Source organism: Schistocerca serialis, chromosome 2, assembly GCF_023864345.2.
Source record: "Schistocerca serialis cubense isolate TAMUIC-IGC-003099 chromosome 2, iqSchSeri2.2, whole genome shotgun sequence".
NCBI classification, from domain to species: Eukaryota; Metazoa; Arthropoda; class Insecta; order Orthoptera; family Acrididae; genus Schistocerca; species Schistocerca serialis.
In genome coordinates this window covers 917,924,321-917,941,381 of record NC_064639.1, presented here as the reverse complement: position 1 = coordinate 917,941,381, position 17,061 = coordinate 917,924,321, and the positions used below count along the sequence as shown (strand labels likewise).

Here is a 17,061-nt window from a genome sequence, read left to right as displayed (position 1 = left end):
CCTGCTGGTTATTTACTGAAATTGCGACATTATAGTAGTCAATTTTTAGTTAGGAACGAATTATTCAACGTACAGCCTTCTCCTATGGTTCATCTAATCAGCTCGAAAATGTGCATCTGCATATGTAATTTTATTTGCCCTATGCACATTATTTGGTCAAAAGCGTATGGACACCCATATGTGATGTGAAATGGATCACCAAATATCACGAGAAGCGTACCTCCTAGTATAAATGCAGGTGGTGAGTATTGTGTTGTCAGCAGAGGATCAATAACAGCAGAATGGATCAGACAAGAGAACTCAGTGACGTTGGATGTCGACTGAGAAACAAATGAGTCACGTACTTTTCAACTCTTATAGGGCTGTACAAGAGGACTGCTGGTACTGCGACTGAAAAATGGAAACACAATGCAACATTCACAGCTAAACCACGACCACGCAAGCCTCATGTACTGAAGGAGAAGCATTACCTTGAGTCGTTGTAGAAAATTGCATGAAACCAGCAGAAGGAATCACTCCTGAATTACAAAATGCTAGCAGCAGACCACCTAGCACAATTAGTTAAAAAGGATTGGGGGAAAATGGTCTCGCAGATCCTCATGAACCACAAATTCATGTAATCAATGTTGAGTACCTCTTGAGAGGGATGGACAGTGGTTTACGCTAAGTGAGTGACTTGGAGCAATGAATCACGCTATACCCTATGGTAGTCCGATGGAAAGGTTTGGGTTTGGCAAACGCCCATAGAAAATTGCCTGCCATAGTATGTAATGTGAAGATTTATTTATTTATTTATTTATTGTTGAAGAGCTGCGAAGGAAACACCTGACTTGGCGTAGAAATTTGTTGAAGAGCTTTTAAGTTAGGAGGAAGTGGTATAATGGCATGAGGATGTTTTTCATGGTTGCGCTTGAGACCATAGTCTCAATGAGGAATAATATGAACAAGTTTTACAGTACATTTGACAGCAGTGTGTGTTCGATCAGCAAGACAATCCAACCAAAAATAAAGCAGGATCTATTAGGCAGTGGTTTGTGGGCAATAACATTCCTGACAACTGGCTGTTCTCCCCTGGGTCCTGACCTGAGCACAGTGGAACATCTTTGGGGTGAGTTTGTTCATCGGCTTCGCCCCACACGGCAACTTCTAACTTCCTTCTCCGGTTTCCCGATATTGAGGAATAACGGACTGCCATTTCTCCCCAGACATTCAGACACCTCAGTGAAAATATCACCAGTGGATTACAAGCCGTCATGAGGGCGAATAGTGGACACAGCCCATGTTAGTGTCCAATAATAGCTGTCTGGATATGTTTGATCAGTCCGTGTAAAGGTATATAATTTGGAGTGCAACAACTAGTCATTACAGTAAGTACAGCTCGCGGCTACCAGTGGCTGCAGTGGAACACTACTATATGGGCACAATTAACCGCCTATGTATAACACGAACACACAAACATGACAAATACTGGCGAACCCCTGTGGCACAACAAAATTAACGGGCACCACGAGGTGTAAAATAGTCGACCAATCGGCAACGCAGGGAAGCGGAACTGCACACTAAAAGCAAACAAACCTAGCTAAAGCCCTTATACCGTAATCGATTTACGACCAATCGACCACTTATATGACAGTCTTGGCCTGTCAAAGGGCCAGACACTGCAGTTGGCCCAGGATACCTCGCAGGTGCCCAGCCCAGCGGTACCCCTTCTCGAACATTTCTTATGTCGACCAAAGCTATGACAACAGTACCGGGCATTGCACGAGACCCAAAACTAACAGCCACCCTATCTTCACATGCTCTGTCACTGATAGCAAGCAATTCGCTACTGATCTTACTACCCGACCAAACAATCGCAGAAGTTTTCTGCCCTTGGCGCTTGCGTTGGCACATTTTCCCCTCTGCCCTTGAAACTACTGCCGTAGGCTCGTTTTACGTCCACCATCTATCTCCTCGATGCGACCGTGTTGGTGGGTAATCCTACCTACAGTAAAATAAATAAATCTCGTATGATTAGGGCCTCCCGTCGGGTAGACTGTTCGCCGGGTGCAAGTCTTTCGATTTGACGCCACTTCGGAGACTTGAGCGTCGATGGGGATGAAATGATGATGATTAGGACAACACAACACCTAGTCCCTGAACGGAGAAAATCTCCGACCAAGCCGGGAATCGAACCCGCGCCATTAGGATTGACATTCTGTCGGGCTGACGACTCAGGAACGAGTGGCGGACTTACCAACAGTAGATGTACGGGTAACGTCACAGGCCCACATTCCGTGCAGTCCTCTGTCAGTAATTAACAAATATGGAGGAGACAGTAGATTTTCTGAGATGGTCACCACGTCTTTGTGAGCGAGGACGGGCTCCACCCTTTGCGATGTTAAAAAGAAAATGCAGAGGATCTTGCGGTTTGGGATCACGAACTGTGTAGGATCCATGTCGGTTCACACCATATTCCAGGCTGACACACCGTCTTATACACTCCTGGAAATTGAAATAAGAACACCGTGAATTCATTGTCCCAGGAAGGGGAAACTTTATTGACACATTCCTGGGGTCAGATACATCACATGATCACACTGACAGAACCACAGGCACATAGACACAGGCAACAGAGCATGCACAATGTCGGCACTAGTACAGTGTATATCCACCTTTCGCAGCAATGCAGGCTGCTATTCTCCCATGGAGACGATCGTAGAGATGCTGGATGTAGTCCTGTGGAACGGCTTGCCATGCCATTTCCACCTGGCACCTCAGTTGGACCAGCGTTCGTGCTGGACGTGCAGACCGCGTGAGACGACGCTTCATCCAGTCCCAAACATGCTCAATGGGGGACAGATCCGGAGATCTTGCTGGCCAGGGTAGTTGACTTACACCTTCTAGAGCACGTTGGGTGGCACGGGATACATGCGGACGTGCATTGTCCTGTTGGAACAGCAAGTTCCCTTGCCGGTCTAGGAATGGTAGAACGATGGGTTTGATGACGGTTTGGATGTACCGTGCACTATTCAGTGTCCCCTCGACGATCACCAGTGGTGTACGGCCAGTGTAGGAGATCGCTCCCAACACCATGATGCCGGGTGTTGGCCCTGTGTGCCTCGGTCGTATGCAGTCCTGATTGTGGCGCTCACCTGCACGGCGCCAAGCACGCATACGACCATCATTGGCACCAAGGCAGAAGCGACTCTCATCGCTGAAGACGACACGTCTCCATTCGTCCCTCCATTCACGCCTGTCGCGACACCATTGGAGGCGGGCTGCACGATGTTGGGGCGTGAGCGGAAGACGGCCTAACGGTGTGCGGGACCGTAGCCCAGCTTCATGGAGACGGTTGCGAATGGTCCTCGCCGATACCCCAGGAGCAACAGTGTCCCTAATTTGCTGGGAAGTGGCGGTGCGGTCCCGTACGGCACTGCGTACGATCCTACGGTCTTGGCGTGCATCCGTGCGTCGCTGCGGTCCGGTCCCAGGTCGACGGGCACGTGCACCTTCCGCCGACCACTGGCGACAACATCGATGTACTGTGGAGACCTCACGCCCCACATGTTGAGCAATTCGGCGGTACGTCCACCCGGCCTCCCGCATGCCCACTATACGCCCTCGCTCAAAGTCCGTCAACTGCACATACGGTTCACGTCCACGCTGTCGCGGCATGCTACCAGTGTTAAAGACTGCGATGGAGCTCCGTATGCCACGGCAAACTGGCTGACACTGACGGCGGCGGTGCACAAATGCTGCGCAGCTAGCGCCATTCGACGGCCAACACCGCGGTTCCTGGTGTGTCCGCTGTGCCGTGCGTGTGATCATTGCTTGTACAGCCCTCTCGCAGTGTCCGGAGCAAGATGGTGGGTCTGACACACCGGTGTCAATGTGTTCTTTTTTCCATTTCCAGGAGTGTATTTGTGTGCTCTCAACGCTTGTAAATTTTTCAGTGTCCTAGTTCAGTCACCGAAAATATTTAATGAGTTTTACTTTCCTCCCTCCTGTTATGAGAGTTTGCGCTATTATTAAATAGTAATTGCTGGTTAGAACTTCGTAACTTTTCATGAGTGGCAACCCTCGGGAAATGAATTTATTAGTGGTTTAACGAACAGGCAGCGCTATTTACTGTCGCGAGTTAACGACACTCAAAAGTTGCACTCAGTTTGTAATTTACCTTTGATTTGTTATAATCTTTATCACCCCAGGATGCATAATGTGACAGTGGTGAGTACACTGTGTAGGGACTCTCGAGTCCGTCTACAGACTTTAGCTGCTACAAAAGATACACTGGGCGCTGAGTTGACAGCCTAGACTCACTATATGTGCCAGGAGCACCCAGTAGCGTGTGAAAACTTCAATAAAAATTTAAAAAATATTCGATAGTGTAAGCGTAGGCTTCTCCGCCCGTTGTCGCACTCAATAAAATTCTCTTGCGCTGTCGACAGCATTGTCAATACGTAAAACTGTCCGACGTTTCGGCCACTACTGCAAACGATCTTCCTCAGGGCTTTGTACTGAGCTAGATTGTTGAATGAGAGAGACTTTAGACCTTATATAGCAGCAGAGGAAGCTGCTACACATAATTTGATGGGGCGCTTGAGGATAGCAGAAGCGTTAGGCGTTCGTTATTGGTCTTTATATTATTCCTCGTAATTGGTGGGTAAAGACGTATCTCATTGGTGTTGAGATTACTTCTTGCCACTGGTGGAAACATGCGAATCAGAAACGGACGCTAGCTGTGACGTAGCAGTGTAGCTCAGCACAAAGCCCTGAGGAAGGCCGTTTGCAATAGCGGCCGAAACGTCGGACAATGCGATCAACAACTCAGCACAGTTTCATTGACAAACTTCAACAGTATTAACAGAAAGGAATTTGTGTTGGCTACATAGATTTGTACCGACGGCCTTGCCGCAGTGGTAACACCGGTTCCTGTCAGATCACCGAAGTTAAGCGCTGTCGGGCTGGGCTAGCACTTGGATGGGTGACCATCCGTTCTGCTGAGCGCTGTTGGCAAGCAGGGTGCACTCAGCCCTTGTGAGGCAAACTGAGGAGCTACTTGATTGAGAAGTAGTGGCTTCGGTCTCGGAAATTGACATACGGCCGCGAGAACTGTGTGCTGACCACATGCCCCTCCATATCCGCATCCAGTGACGCCTGTGGGCTAAGGATGACACGGCGGCCTGTCGGTACCGTTGGGCCTTCATGGCCTGTTCGGGAGGAGTTTAGTTATATTTTTAAATAGATTTGTAGTCGCCTGCATTTCTATCACCAGCCTAATGATGCATTGTTCTCTTACAGCTATTGTACTATAAAACTCCCCCGGATGCGATAAAACACTTTCCGTTAAGGTTCGTGCTTTTATGTAGATTTTCCCGTCAAGTATCCTTCACTTAGACACTTAAGTCGCCGATTTAATTTCTGACGTTGACTCATCTTCTCCAGCCACATGAAAAAAAGTGGGGGACAGATGTCATTTTTCTTGTGGTAAACGTGGAGCATAGTGGACGCAAAGATAACGCGCCATCATGTTTTTATAACAGATTTGCCAAAGTAAACGGTGGGTCACAATACACATTGGCGTGAACTGCGTTATTCATTTAACCCGTCGGTTTATTTTAAATTTTTATTTAAGAAACAATCAAAAGTTTTCTCTTCCGGCAGTCACAAAGAACGACCACAGATTATGCAAAGGTTGGAACTTAAATAGTGCAACTATTTATTCACAACCGATACAAAATACTTACATGTTTGCACCTGCTACTGTCGTTCAAAGTAGTCACCAGTGGTGTGTAGAACCCGTTGCCAGCGATGAGGAAGACGTAGTATACCGTTAGCAGAGCCTGTTCTGTTGAGGGTGCGAATGGAGCGGTCTACTGTCTGTCGAATCTCTGAAACAGTTCTGAACCGAATGCCACGAAGTGGTTCTTTCATCTTCGGAATCAAATCAAAGTCACAAGAACTTAAGTCCGGGGAGTATGGTGGATGGTACAGTACTTCCCAATCCCATCGACCAAACAGAGCAGCCACAGATTGCGCTGTATGCGCACGTGCATTGTCGTGCGAAATGAAGGTTGGGTTGCGCAGAAAATGTCGCCGCTTCTTTCACAAAGCTGGTCGCAGCTGATGCTCCGAAACTAAAAGTAATACTGTCCACTGACGGTCTACCGTGGAGGAACGTAATGCGTCAGGATAACACCATCACACTCCTACATGAGAGTCACCGTAACTTTAGACCGCTCCATTCGCACCCTCAACAGAAAAGGTTCTGCTAACGGTATACTACGTCTTCCACATCGCTGGCAACCGGTTCTACACAACGCTGGTGACTACTTTGAACGACAGTAACAGGTGCAATCATGTAACTCTTTTGTATCGGTTGTGAATAAATAGTTGCCACCGTTTAAGTTCTAACCCTCGTATGAGTCTATGCAGGAGCAACTTACATCCCACTTAGAACTGACACTAACAGATGCAGGCTCTCCCCACCACCAGATAACGAATGGCCAGACGCTTGGTGCCGTTTAGAGTGGAACCCTCAATGGAGCATTAACCACATTTTTATGAGACATGACATGATCAAGTTTGTGGAGTACTCTATCTTAATTTTCAATATAAAATTTGTCTAAATTTTCACGTTTATAAAAAAGGTGCTCTGTTTCGATTGCTAACTCATGATTTTCATATTTAAAATAAACAGAAAAAATATTGTACTCTAAAATTTCTACCTACTTACAATATTTACCATATAAAAAGAAAAGAAAATGACAGGGAGCATAGCATCAAAATTTCGTTACAGTGAATAACTCGTCAAATGTAGTACAAACATGTACCATATCATAAAAATCATTATGCTTGTATGATGCTACTATTTAACAAAGAGACAAACTCGCATCTGCTAGAAGGCACAACGGTGTGCACGGTCGCATGATTACAGTTATCGTATAGACAATCATACAAGAACACGGGAAAAGAACGTTGGAAGTTAAATTGTGTGCAGTTAAGGATTACATGTTAACATGATTCTTTACGTTACCCGCAAGTGTTGTAGTCAATTGCAAACAAACCACGGCATCAGTTGCTACTTTGTTTTCTAATGCTAGAACCGGTTTCATCCAGTAGGGACGTTTTCCCAGTGAATATGAACGGCAAACAAACCACGGCATCAGTTGCGGCTTTGTTTTCTAATGCTAGAACCGGTTTCATCCAGCAGGGACGTTTTCCATGTGATTATGAATGCTGCGCCGTGGAGATTCGCAGACGCTGACCAGTCGTGGTGTTGAAAAAGGAAAACAGCAACTGGTACTGTAACCTGTTTGCAATTACTAATCAACTTGCCAAGAAACATGTAAACGTACTCGTTCAGTACACTGAGGTGTATATTATAATTTTCAGGCTGTTCTAACCGTGCATCACCAAAGACAAAATCAGTTTACAACACTTACGCTAATCACATTACTGGCCTGAAGACGTGCAGAAGTCTTATTTTACGAAACACTCGAGTTATTTGCTATTACTAATGTATGAAAAGTGGACATCAAACGGTTCTAGGAGGGTTGACTGAAAAGTAATGCCTCCACCTTCATAACTCTTCAACAGTTGGCAACATTGGTATGCGGCAGGTACTGGCTTGTTCCGTAACCTCTTCTCTACAGCTCCAGTTGGCGGGAAGCCTTGGCATTGAACGGTTGTGTTGTTACAGCGTAAAGTATGGAACCTTGCGGAGACGGTCAGTCAATGCAATTTAAGTAAAGTGCAGTCACTGAATTCTTGACAGCAGAAGATGTCACCCCAAAGGAGATTCATCAGAGAATGAAAGCAGTTTATGGTGATTGTGTTGATGTGAGGTGGGAACATCTGACCTGTGTGACAAACAAAGTGTTGGACTTCCTGTGACAGCAACCACCGAGTTTCACAAGCAAACTGTTGACAGACTGATTCAGGACGATCATCGTATCACTCAGAGAGAAATTACAAGCACAATCGGCATTTCACAAGAACATGTGGGTCACATTGATGCTGACACCTGCAATAAAAGCGCACATACTTGAAATTTCCCAGGAACTCCTCTCGCGTTACAAGAATGAAGGTGACGACTTTCTCCATTCAATTGTGACAGTTGACGAAACGTGGGTACACCATTACGACCCGGAAACGAAACGCAAAGAGTCGCCCCAGGAAAAGAAATTCAAGACGCAGCCCTCAGCTTGAAAAATCACGGCCAAAGTGTTCTGGGACGCAGACGGTGTTATCAATGTTGATTTCCTTGATCGTGGAACAACAATAAATTCAGAGCGTTACATCACAACGCTGCGAACTCTGAAATGACGGCTAACAAGGGCTCTAAAGGGAAAGGGTAATGTTTTCCTGCAGCATGACAATGCCAAACCGCACACTTAAGTGCCATCACAGCAGAACTTCAGAGACTGAATCTCAGCACCGTACGGCATCCTCCATACAGTCCAGATTGAGCACCGTCTGACTTCCATCCGTTCCCGATAATGACAGACGATCTGCGGAGACATCATTATGCTTCTGATGAAGACGTAGAGAACTGTGAGACTGTTGTTGCAGAAAATGAGTGTCGACTTCTTCCGTGACGGCTTCAGAAAACTTGTTAATCGTTGGTAGAAATGTATCCAATTGGCTTGTGATTATGTGGAAAAGTGAATATTGGTAATAAAAGATCATATTCTAAGGATTATTTCTGCGTTTGATTCACTAAAATATTCCCATCCAAACCCAATTAACGAAGGTGAAGGCATTCTTTTCGTTCAACCCTCGTAGTAAGAAATTCAGGAATGAAGTAGGTGTGGGCCACCGATAAATCCCTTAGGATCCTCTTAAACTGAGCTTTATTACTAGCTGAAGTCGTTATGGCTGCTGGAAATTTGTTGTTAATGTGTGTTTCTGGACCGAAGTAGGTGACTTTTTTTGAAGATACTTAAAAACTGTTTCCATGGACTGAACTGTTGACTTGAAAATGAGATATATTATTTACCACAAATTTCATTAACGCATAAGTAAGTGGGAAGCAGTGGTCAGTTTCCTTCGTCTTCCAGGAAACTGACTAGTATTCCGTCTCTAACGGCAAACGGTTAACGTCCACCTTCCCATTAAACTGTATCTGACGTGGAGGGAGATTTCCCTAAAATCATCTTTCTTCCAGGCATCAGCATCTTGTACCTGGCTGTGAGGGGGACAGACTTCTAACCAACTTGGCAGAGCAAGAAGTGTACACCAGCATGGATAAGCCGGACTTGTACAACCTCGGGTGTGCTCCCCTCACGCTGCTGGCCGCCAAACAGGTTGACGAGCTGTGGCCGGTCCTCACGTGGCCGATGCAGCCGCTGCCGGTGCTCGACATTGGCTGCGGGCCCGGTGACATCGCCAGGAAGGTGGGTTCTTCACTTTCAGTCACGTTAGTCGATGATTAAGCAACTTTCTTGTGTGCTGTAAAGTATCGTCGCTCCTGGATACCTAGGACCACCGAGATAAGGAGGTATACAGAGTGTTCATTTTAACAGAAGACACTGAAGTGTCTCGAAACTACACATCGGACCAAAAAATGTTCAAATTCCAATTTGTTTGTCTCGGAGTGACACATCCAATGATGCCACACTCAACCAGCCACCCAACCCTGTCCATGGCTGGTAAGGGCAACTTTGAAATCTTCAGTGGGAACCCCCGGTTTTTGTTGCAGTTTACGATTTTATGGCAAAATCTATATACTTTTGTCTGAAGCATTTCCTTCCTTTCGCCACAGGTGGCGCTGTAATCGGAGGAATAGAAATGGGTGCACTATCGCAATTTGTGACATGGTACTCAAAAGTCGTTGAATATCCAGTGGCATTTGGGACCCCACCTCCATGCTGCGACGTTAGGACAGGCCAGTATCTCCTAACTTCTAATTGGAAACCCCATTCGCAACGCTGTAGTCCTCCAACCCATCGAACAGGGGACTACTTGACGTGATACTGTGGCCATGGTTCGTGGTGTACACTACTGTACTTTTCCAATCCGAGTAGGTGTCCAAACGTAGTATCGTCAACTTCAGCACACTTAGTGATCCACTTTTCAGCTGACCGTAAATAGGACAGAAGCATAGATGCAGGATTATCAGCATAGGTGTTTCCGATGCTGTCGACCATGTCTTCACGGCCTGTTGGCACTTGCTGATGCAATTTATCTTTTAAATATCCCCACAGGAAGAAATTCGGCGACATCAAATCCGGCGACCTAGCATACCAATTAACAGGGCCACTTCCCCTGATCCACAGAACAGTGTAAACAACGTTAATACCTCCGGTGTTTCAGTTGCGTAATGTGCCGGGAATCCGTCATACTGAAACCACATACGTTGTTGGACGTCCGGGGCAACGTCTTACAGTTTTTCCGATAGTTCCTGTTTGCGCCCCTTCAACATGCCGTTGATAAGATACGGACTAATGAGATTGTTCCCTATGACTCCACACCATACGTTAACTGACAAAGGACGCTGATGGTCAACTTGCTGCAACCAGTGGGGATTGTCTTCACTCCACTAATGCATATTATCCCGGTAACGTAACCATTGTTTGTGAATGTAGACTCACTGGAAAATAGTATATGGGTAAAGAACTTGGGGGTCGGTTGCATTTGTTGACGTGGCCACTTACAAAACACTACTCCGTTATGGAAAACGGTGCCATGAAGTTCTTGATGCAGCGACATGTGGTGTGGATAATCCTTATGACAACGCAATATGGTGACAATACTACCTAAGGACATATCGGAATCGCGGTATAATTGCTTGTCCGTGGACTATGGTGCACTGGCGCTATTACAGCTATTTGATTAGCTTCTCTTTCAAAAACAATTTTATATGCCAGATTACGAGTAAATGGTAGCTTTAACGCGTCGCTGCACAGATTGAGTAAATCAGATCATGTCAATGTTCATTCCGCTCACAAAGAACTCATCACCACCAGCAACAAGGGCTTTCATTTATCACACCCATTTATGAATTTTAATAAAGAAAGCGATAAGTAACATCCTATGTACAACAATAGATTTAAGACATTCTGTGGGGTTTCTATTTTACTTGCATATTCCTTGTTCATATGCCGATTTACAGTACCTCCTCGTACGCAACAGGTGCACCAAACTTCAGATACGTATAATAATTAACAATGTTATGAAAAGGATAGTTGTTACTCACCGTATACCGGAGCTAAGTCGCAGACAGCCACAACAAAGGCTGTCAGAAAGTGAGCTTTCGGCTAACAAGGCATTCGTCGAAAATAAATACACACACACACACTCCCGCAAACGCAACTCACGCACACATGATCACAGTTTCCGACTATTTTCGATGATGGCCTTATTTGTCGAAAGCACATTTTCTGACAGTCTTTTTGTTGTGCCTATCTCCGCTATATAGTGAGTAACAACTGTCCTTTTCATAATAATGTTACGTTCTATCTTGAATTTTCCATTGTGTATTAACAGATCAATGTATCCTTTTCCAATGCAAGAAAAAACATGGTGCTCCCGATTAAGCAGGGATTCTTCATGCAAGCTGTTAAAAAATTATCCCATAGTTTGAGTGGTAATAGTGTGGTCCAAACCAAGACAATAATATCCAGTAAACATGGGATCCAAAATGCATCCATTAAGAGCTGTGACCACTTGTTCAGTATTAGAGATTTTTTTCACACGAGCCTATATGAACAAATGCTCATAGAACTTAAGGCATTCCTTTTGGAGCCCATGTATATTGGACTGTTTTCTTGTTTTAGTCCATACTGCAACCTCGCAATGCATAGTACGATTTTTTTAACATCCTGTATAGTGAAACATTGGCCTGTGCGTTCGGGACTCAAGCTGTGAGGGTTCCATACAAACTTAATTTTTATCCTGAACTGACGCGGCATGTACACCGAGAGATTTTTATTCAATAAATACGTCGTGAAAGACTTCGTAGTCATATTGTATACAGATAGTTCATCCATCTTGGAAATCGAGAATCTCGGCGATTTTTGCCTGTTATCAACATTGATACTGGCAAAATATTGGTCCCAGGGATTCCAGTACCTTCGAGAATGTTTTAATTTCAAGTCTGGAGTCAGATAGCAAGCGAGAAAAAGACATTTTTTTCGTGTGATATAATAACAAATTAACATTTTACTGATTGTTTCCTTTTCTTGTACTGTGAAATCTTGCTTCTTGCCAAATTTCATGATTCTACGTCAACGGGAAAGAAGTATAGGTTTTGATGGATGAGTGTGCGAATGCCAAAAAATTTGACACAAATGGTCCTACTTTGGATTTCACTGACTTAGAAGCTTCATTGCTGCTGGTAAACCTTTCGGGGTATAATGTCGTGATCCACGAAACTGTTCTGCTCCTGGCGTTCCCTCCAGAATTGCGCTGGACATCTCCAGAGGTGTTGCTCCTCCGTTGAGACTTGAGTCGTGAAAGAGCAACGCCTCTAAAGACGTCCAGCTCAGGGTAGAACGTCAGGAACAGAAGACGACAACATTATACCTCGAAGGATTTAACAGGAGTGTGTCATCCGGTCCTGAAAGCCTCCTTTCTGTCATTAGATGCTTCACTTTTTTACACCGTCAAGGGACAGTAGGCCTCAGTATGTGCCATAATGTGCGCTTGGTAGACCTTAGTATGTGACATAAACTGGAACTTGATATGTTTACCCGTTGTTGAGAAAAATGGTTTTTCACAGTAGGGTAGACAGACAGACAGAAAAGTAATCCAACAGGGGTTCCATTTTATCGACTGAGGAAGGGAACCCTAAAAAGAAACGAATTGTACGTACATTGTGTTTTCGACAGTTTATGGGCAGTGTTCTGACACAAAGACACACGAATCTGAAAACGAATACAGCTCCAACAAAGCTCAAACACATTCGATGTTCCGCACACACGCGTTAAACCCTTGCTGAGGGCATAGGCCCCACAAGCACATCCCGTGTACTCAGGAGCCGGACACAACCGATGTAGTTCGCAAAATATGGGCGGGTTTTCAAATAGACACCGTTTGATGATACGCCGCTTGAACTACCTGTTAGTTGTCGCAGGGTTGTCAGAAACAGTCTGAAAAGCTTGTAGGGGTGTTGCAAGGTAGGCTGTACTGAGAAATAATTGCTGAGAACAAAATTCATACATTGCGGCAAGTCCGATTTAATTAGCAATTCAAGCACTTCCACGAGGAAAAGTGCGGTAATGCACAGACATCTGTGAGTTAGCACTTCTTCAAATGCTCATCACCTGTTAAACTGTGCTTTTTCCGGAAGTTATAAATTTAAGCAAGGTGAGCAGAAGCTACGCCTGTGCTGTCTTTCAACGGCTTGTTTAGCTAACTTCAATAATAACAAAATTGGAAACAATTAATAATTATTTCTCAGAGCAACCTACCCTGCAACACCCTTACAAGCTTTTAAGACTGTTCCCGACAGCTTTGTACATCTTTCAGGCTTTAGCTGGCCCGGTGAGCTATGTTCCATGGCACATCGCGGCGAGCCACCCTAATGTACCAGGTCACGACACACGAACTGGACGATCTGGAATCTGAACTGTACTCTCCATTCGACAACTGTGGCCTCTTCTATCAATTCCCTCTTTTCTCAATCCTCGACAAGTCTGGAAGTCGCACTCAGCACGCTGTTTATCGCTTTGTGTCCTCGAAGAAACGGAAGCGCCGATTATCTTTACCAGCTGTGTAGCTTAGAAGAGCAAATCAGATAACATATTTCTGCACTGGCAGATTTTAGCTCCGCGGCTGCCACCGGGTACGAAGCTGGTGGCCTGCGACATCAGCACAAAGATGCTGGAGTTCTGCAGGCAGCACAACGCGATGCCGGGCACCATCACGTACGAGCAGCTGGACGTGGTTCAGCCCGACCTGGAGAACTCCGCCGTGTGGCAGTACGCGCCCTTCGGCAAGGTGTTCTGTTTGCTGCTGCTGCATTGGGTGCCCGACAACAGGTGTGTACTTAGTTTTTCGCCTTATCAACCACTGTGCAGCAGCTCGCCTGTCTTACTTCTCCGACTGTAATACAAGAGGGGTTACACTCAATCACTCCAGCTATGGATTGCTGTTGTGGTACTTCCACCAGTAAGAAATACCATAACAATCAATCATACATTTTCTCCAACAATATTTTAAGTTTATCCATATTTATCTCTTTTGCTATTGATAAAACTAGGTTATGCAAGGCTTGTTGTCAGACTGCAAGAAGAATGTCTTATGTATTAAAACGGAGTCACAGATCAGCATGTAACTACGAGTGCAAGTCAAAAGGTAAAGATCACTGTTCAAAATAGAAATAAACTATTTTATGTTCAGGGCAGCTGCAGCTGTTGAAATGTATGACGTTAGGAAGATGTCCGCTAACAGTAGGTGAAATTCTTGTTCATTAAAACTCAGTGGGTTTCGCTGCCTAAAGCCGCATCGTCAAGTGCAACATACGTTGTAAGAAGCAAAGTACAGTATCAGCAAATTTTGTGAATATTAAAATTAATAAAGGAATGTCTAAAATATAGCCACAACTTAAAAAGATTGCAGGAATATCCGTCGCTCCTAGTTAAAATTAATTGTTCTGTGAATATCGTCAATACTACTGCGTGCTGTGTTCCTTAAAATTTGCCTGCATAAAAAAAGACGGAAGAAAATATTTTATAGTGAGTGGACGCTAAAAGTTTTTAAATAAGTCAGGATTGGTGTTGAAAAATTGTCACTGCTCACATGATTAGCCGCGACACTACGCAGATTACTGTGTGGAAAGTGTCAGGTGGCAGTGTCTTACCAGTGTGACAGCAGAGCAGGACAAAGCAAAAGCACGACCGACGAAGAGAGACTAGCTGGCTGGCGGAACGGAAGTTACCCATATGGATAGTGTGACGTCATGTACTGATGACTAGGAGCGGTAGGTCGATACCTTTACACACGAGAATAATAGACAATTTTATTAGGTACTAACACCTAGTTGTACAAACAGTCAAAATTAGCATGAATGATATGGTGCTTTAATTCCAATTGGTTATTCAACGTGAATTGTGCGTTTTCGTTTTTATATCTAAAAATGTCTACTCTTTCTAACATATTCAAAATGAGGCTTTTTTTCTTTCTTTTGGAATATTTTTAAATTTCTGAACGGCTTGTGATGCTGTGTCCCTCTTCGATAAGTGCGTTATTATTTTAGATAAGGTGTTCCTGAAATCTGTAATGGCCTACCGGTTTGTCCTATATATTTCTTACGGCAGTTATTGCATGTAATGCAGTATACGCCCGCCATTTTATGTTTATTTCCCACGGCTTTTTCCTTGTGCCTGAGTTTTTTGCTTGTATCCGAAAATGTAGAATACGTAGAAGTAATGTTTTTACATCTCATACGTCTGCAAATTTTTTAGCGTACTGCACCCAGATATGGTATTCTAAAAAAAGAAAAATAGAGCGTTCCTTTGTCTCCTCAGCTGGTGTTTTGCTTTGTCCTTCACCGAGCTGCCCTGACTCACACCGGATGGACACTGCCACCTTATACTTTCCACATAGTAATTTGCATACTGCCGCGACTAATCGTGTTAGCAGTGACAATTTCTATCGCCAATCCAACCCCTTCTTGAAAACTTTTAGCGTCCGCTCACTATAAAATATTTTATTTTTTTATTTTTAGATGGAGACAGATTTTAAAGGATGGAGCACGCCTCTGCTCTCCCGTTAGAAACGACTTCCTTTTTCGAGAAGAGGGGATGGCACATGTTCGACTAGCCAACTGGTAGAAAAATAAAAGCTGCAAAGGCGTGCTATTTACTGAATATGTTCCTTCTGGATATGTAGAAAGAGCCACAAAAGTTCATCATTCGCTACAGGTTGTTCTGTAAGGTATCTTTGAACGAGAGACTACGGGGAGAGTAGTGTAGATCTAGAAGCTGCAAAACTACTTTGGAGGAAATAAAGTCCTTTGGTCTCTACGAGACATGAAAAAAATCTCATTCACGCTTTCAACTCAACGGAAAAAGAAGGAAAGGACACTATAGATGGGTACAGGGGAGAAGCTGCTGGTTTCATTAAAAATAAAACAGCATATGCCGTTGTGGCTTCTCCCCCACCTCCCCCCGCCGTCCACAGTATCGGCATCTATTCGAGCTGTGTGATATAGCAGAAGAAAATGAAGACAACATGATCGTTATGAAGTAATATTAGGAAAGTTGTTGGACGTGAAAACGTATCCCTTTCATCGTGCCAGAATGAGAATGTCAAAGAAATCACAATGGGATGCAGTGACAGTAAAAAAAAAAAAATGCTATCGATAGCGCATTAGCTGCAAAATTCCGGAGCAGGGTCCTTCCCTGTCCCTAAGAGCCCATTAGAAGAACATGTGGCTTTAATACCGGGCTATGTACAACAATGGTATATTCGTATGATAAATTTAAAAACTCTTTCATTAATCGGTTGGAGGATAGACATCTTAAATTTTTAGAAAAACTGTTCTTTGCCCCTAAAAATTAGTAATTTTACAATTAGTCTATAATTTAACAACATTTGAAGCCACAGGAACAAAAAAGCTGTAGTCAGTAATTTTTTTTTTTGGAATTAATGAAGTGCCATTCTGCTGGTTTTCAAGTAGCACAAGGTATCAACAAAGAGCAAGGAATGGTTACATTGAAGACCTATAACGACACTGAATATACCGTTACATGTAATTTCATTTTTGTGCTCACATTTACAATGTTATCGTTCTCATAATGTGTTCGGCGTTGTGAACAGCAAGTTCAAGCCTGTTAATTTAACTTCGTTTGCATAATGTGAAATTAAAATCACCTTATTTTGTGTGGGTTTTTAGTATTATTGTTGTAAATTTTCACCACAAAATAGTTTTGTTGTAACTCGTTCATTTGATTCATACAAAAATTCAGAAAGTCTTATGTATCCTCCACTGGGGCAACGCCACATAATACATTAATATTTTCACAGGCGCGCTGTCCAGAACATTCACAAGCTGTTGGTGCCTGGAGGAGAGGCTGTCTTCAGCATAATAGCTAACATGGTGTTTTACACAGCGTTTGAAGAAATGGCGAA

The 17,061-nt window shown here is 44.1% G+C and overlaps 1 protein-coding gene across 1 annotated transcript in view; it reads left to right on the top strand.

Annotated features, from left to right (window-relative positions):
* The first annotated feature begins 9,157 nt into the window (after nt 1–9,157).
* LOC126458283 (juvenile hormone acid O-methyltransferase-like) overlaps nt 9,158–17,061 on the top strand; it is a 357,276-nt gene continuing 349,372 nt past the window's right edge. Inside the window, exon 1 of the mRNA XM_050095215.1 lies at nt 9,158–9,290. Within this exon, the coding sequence (XP_049951172.1) occupies nt 9,228–9,290 (63 nt within the window). The 5' untranslated portion in view covers nt 9,158–9,227. The remainder of the gene's footprint in view (nt 9,291–17,061) is intronic.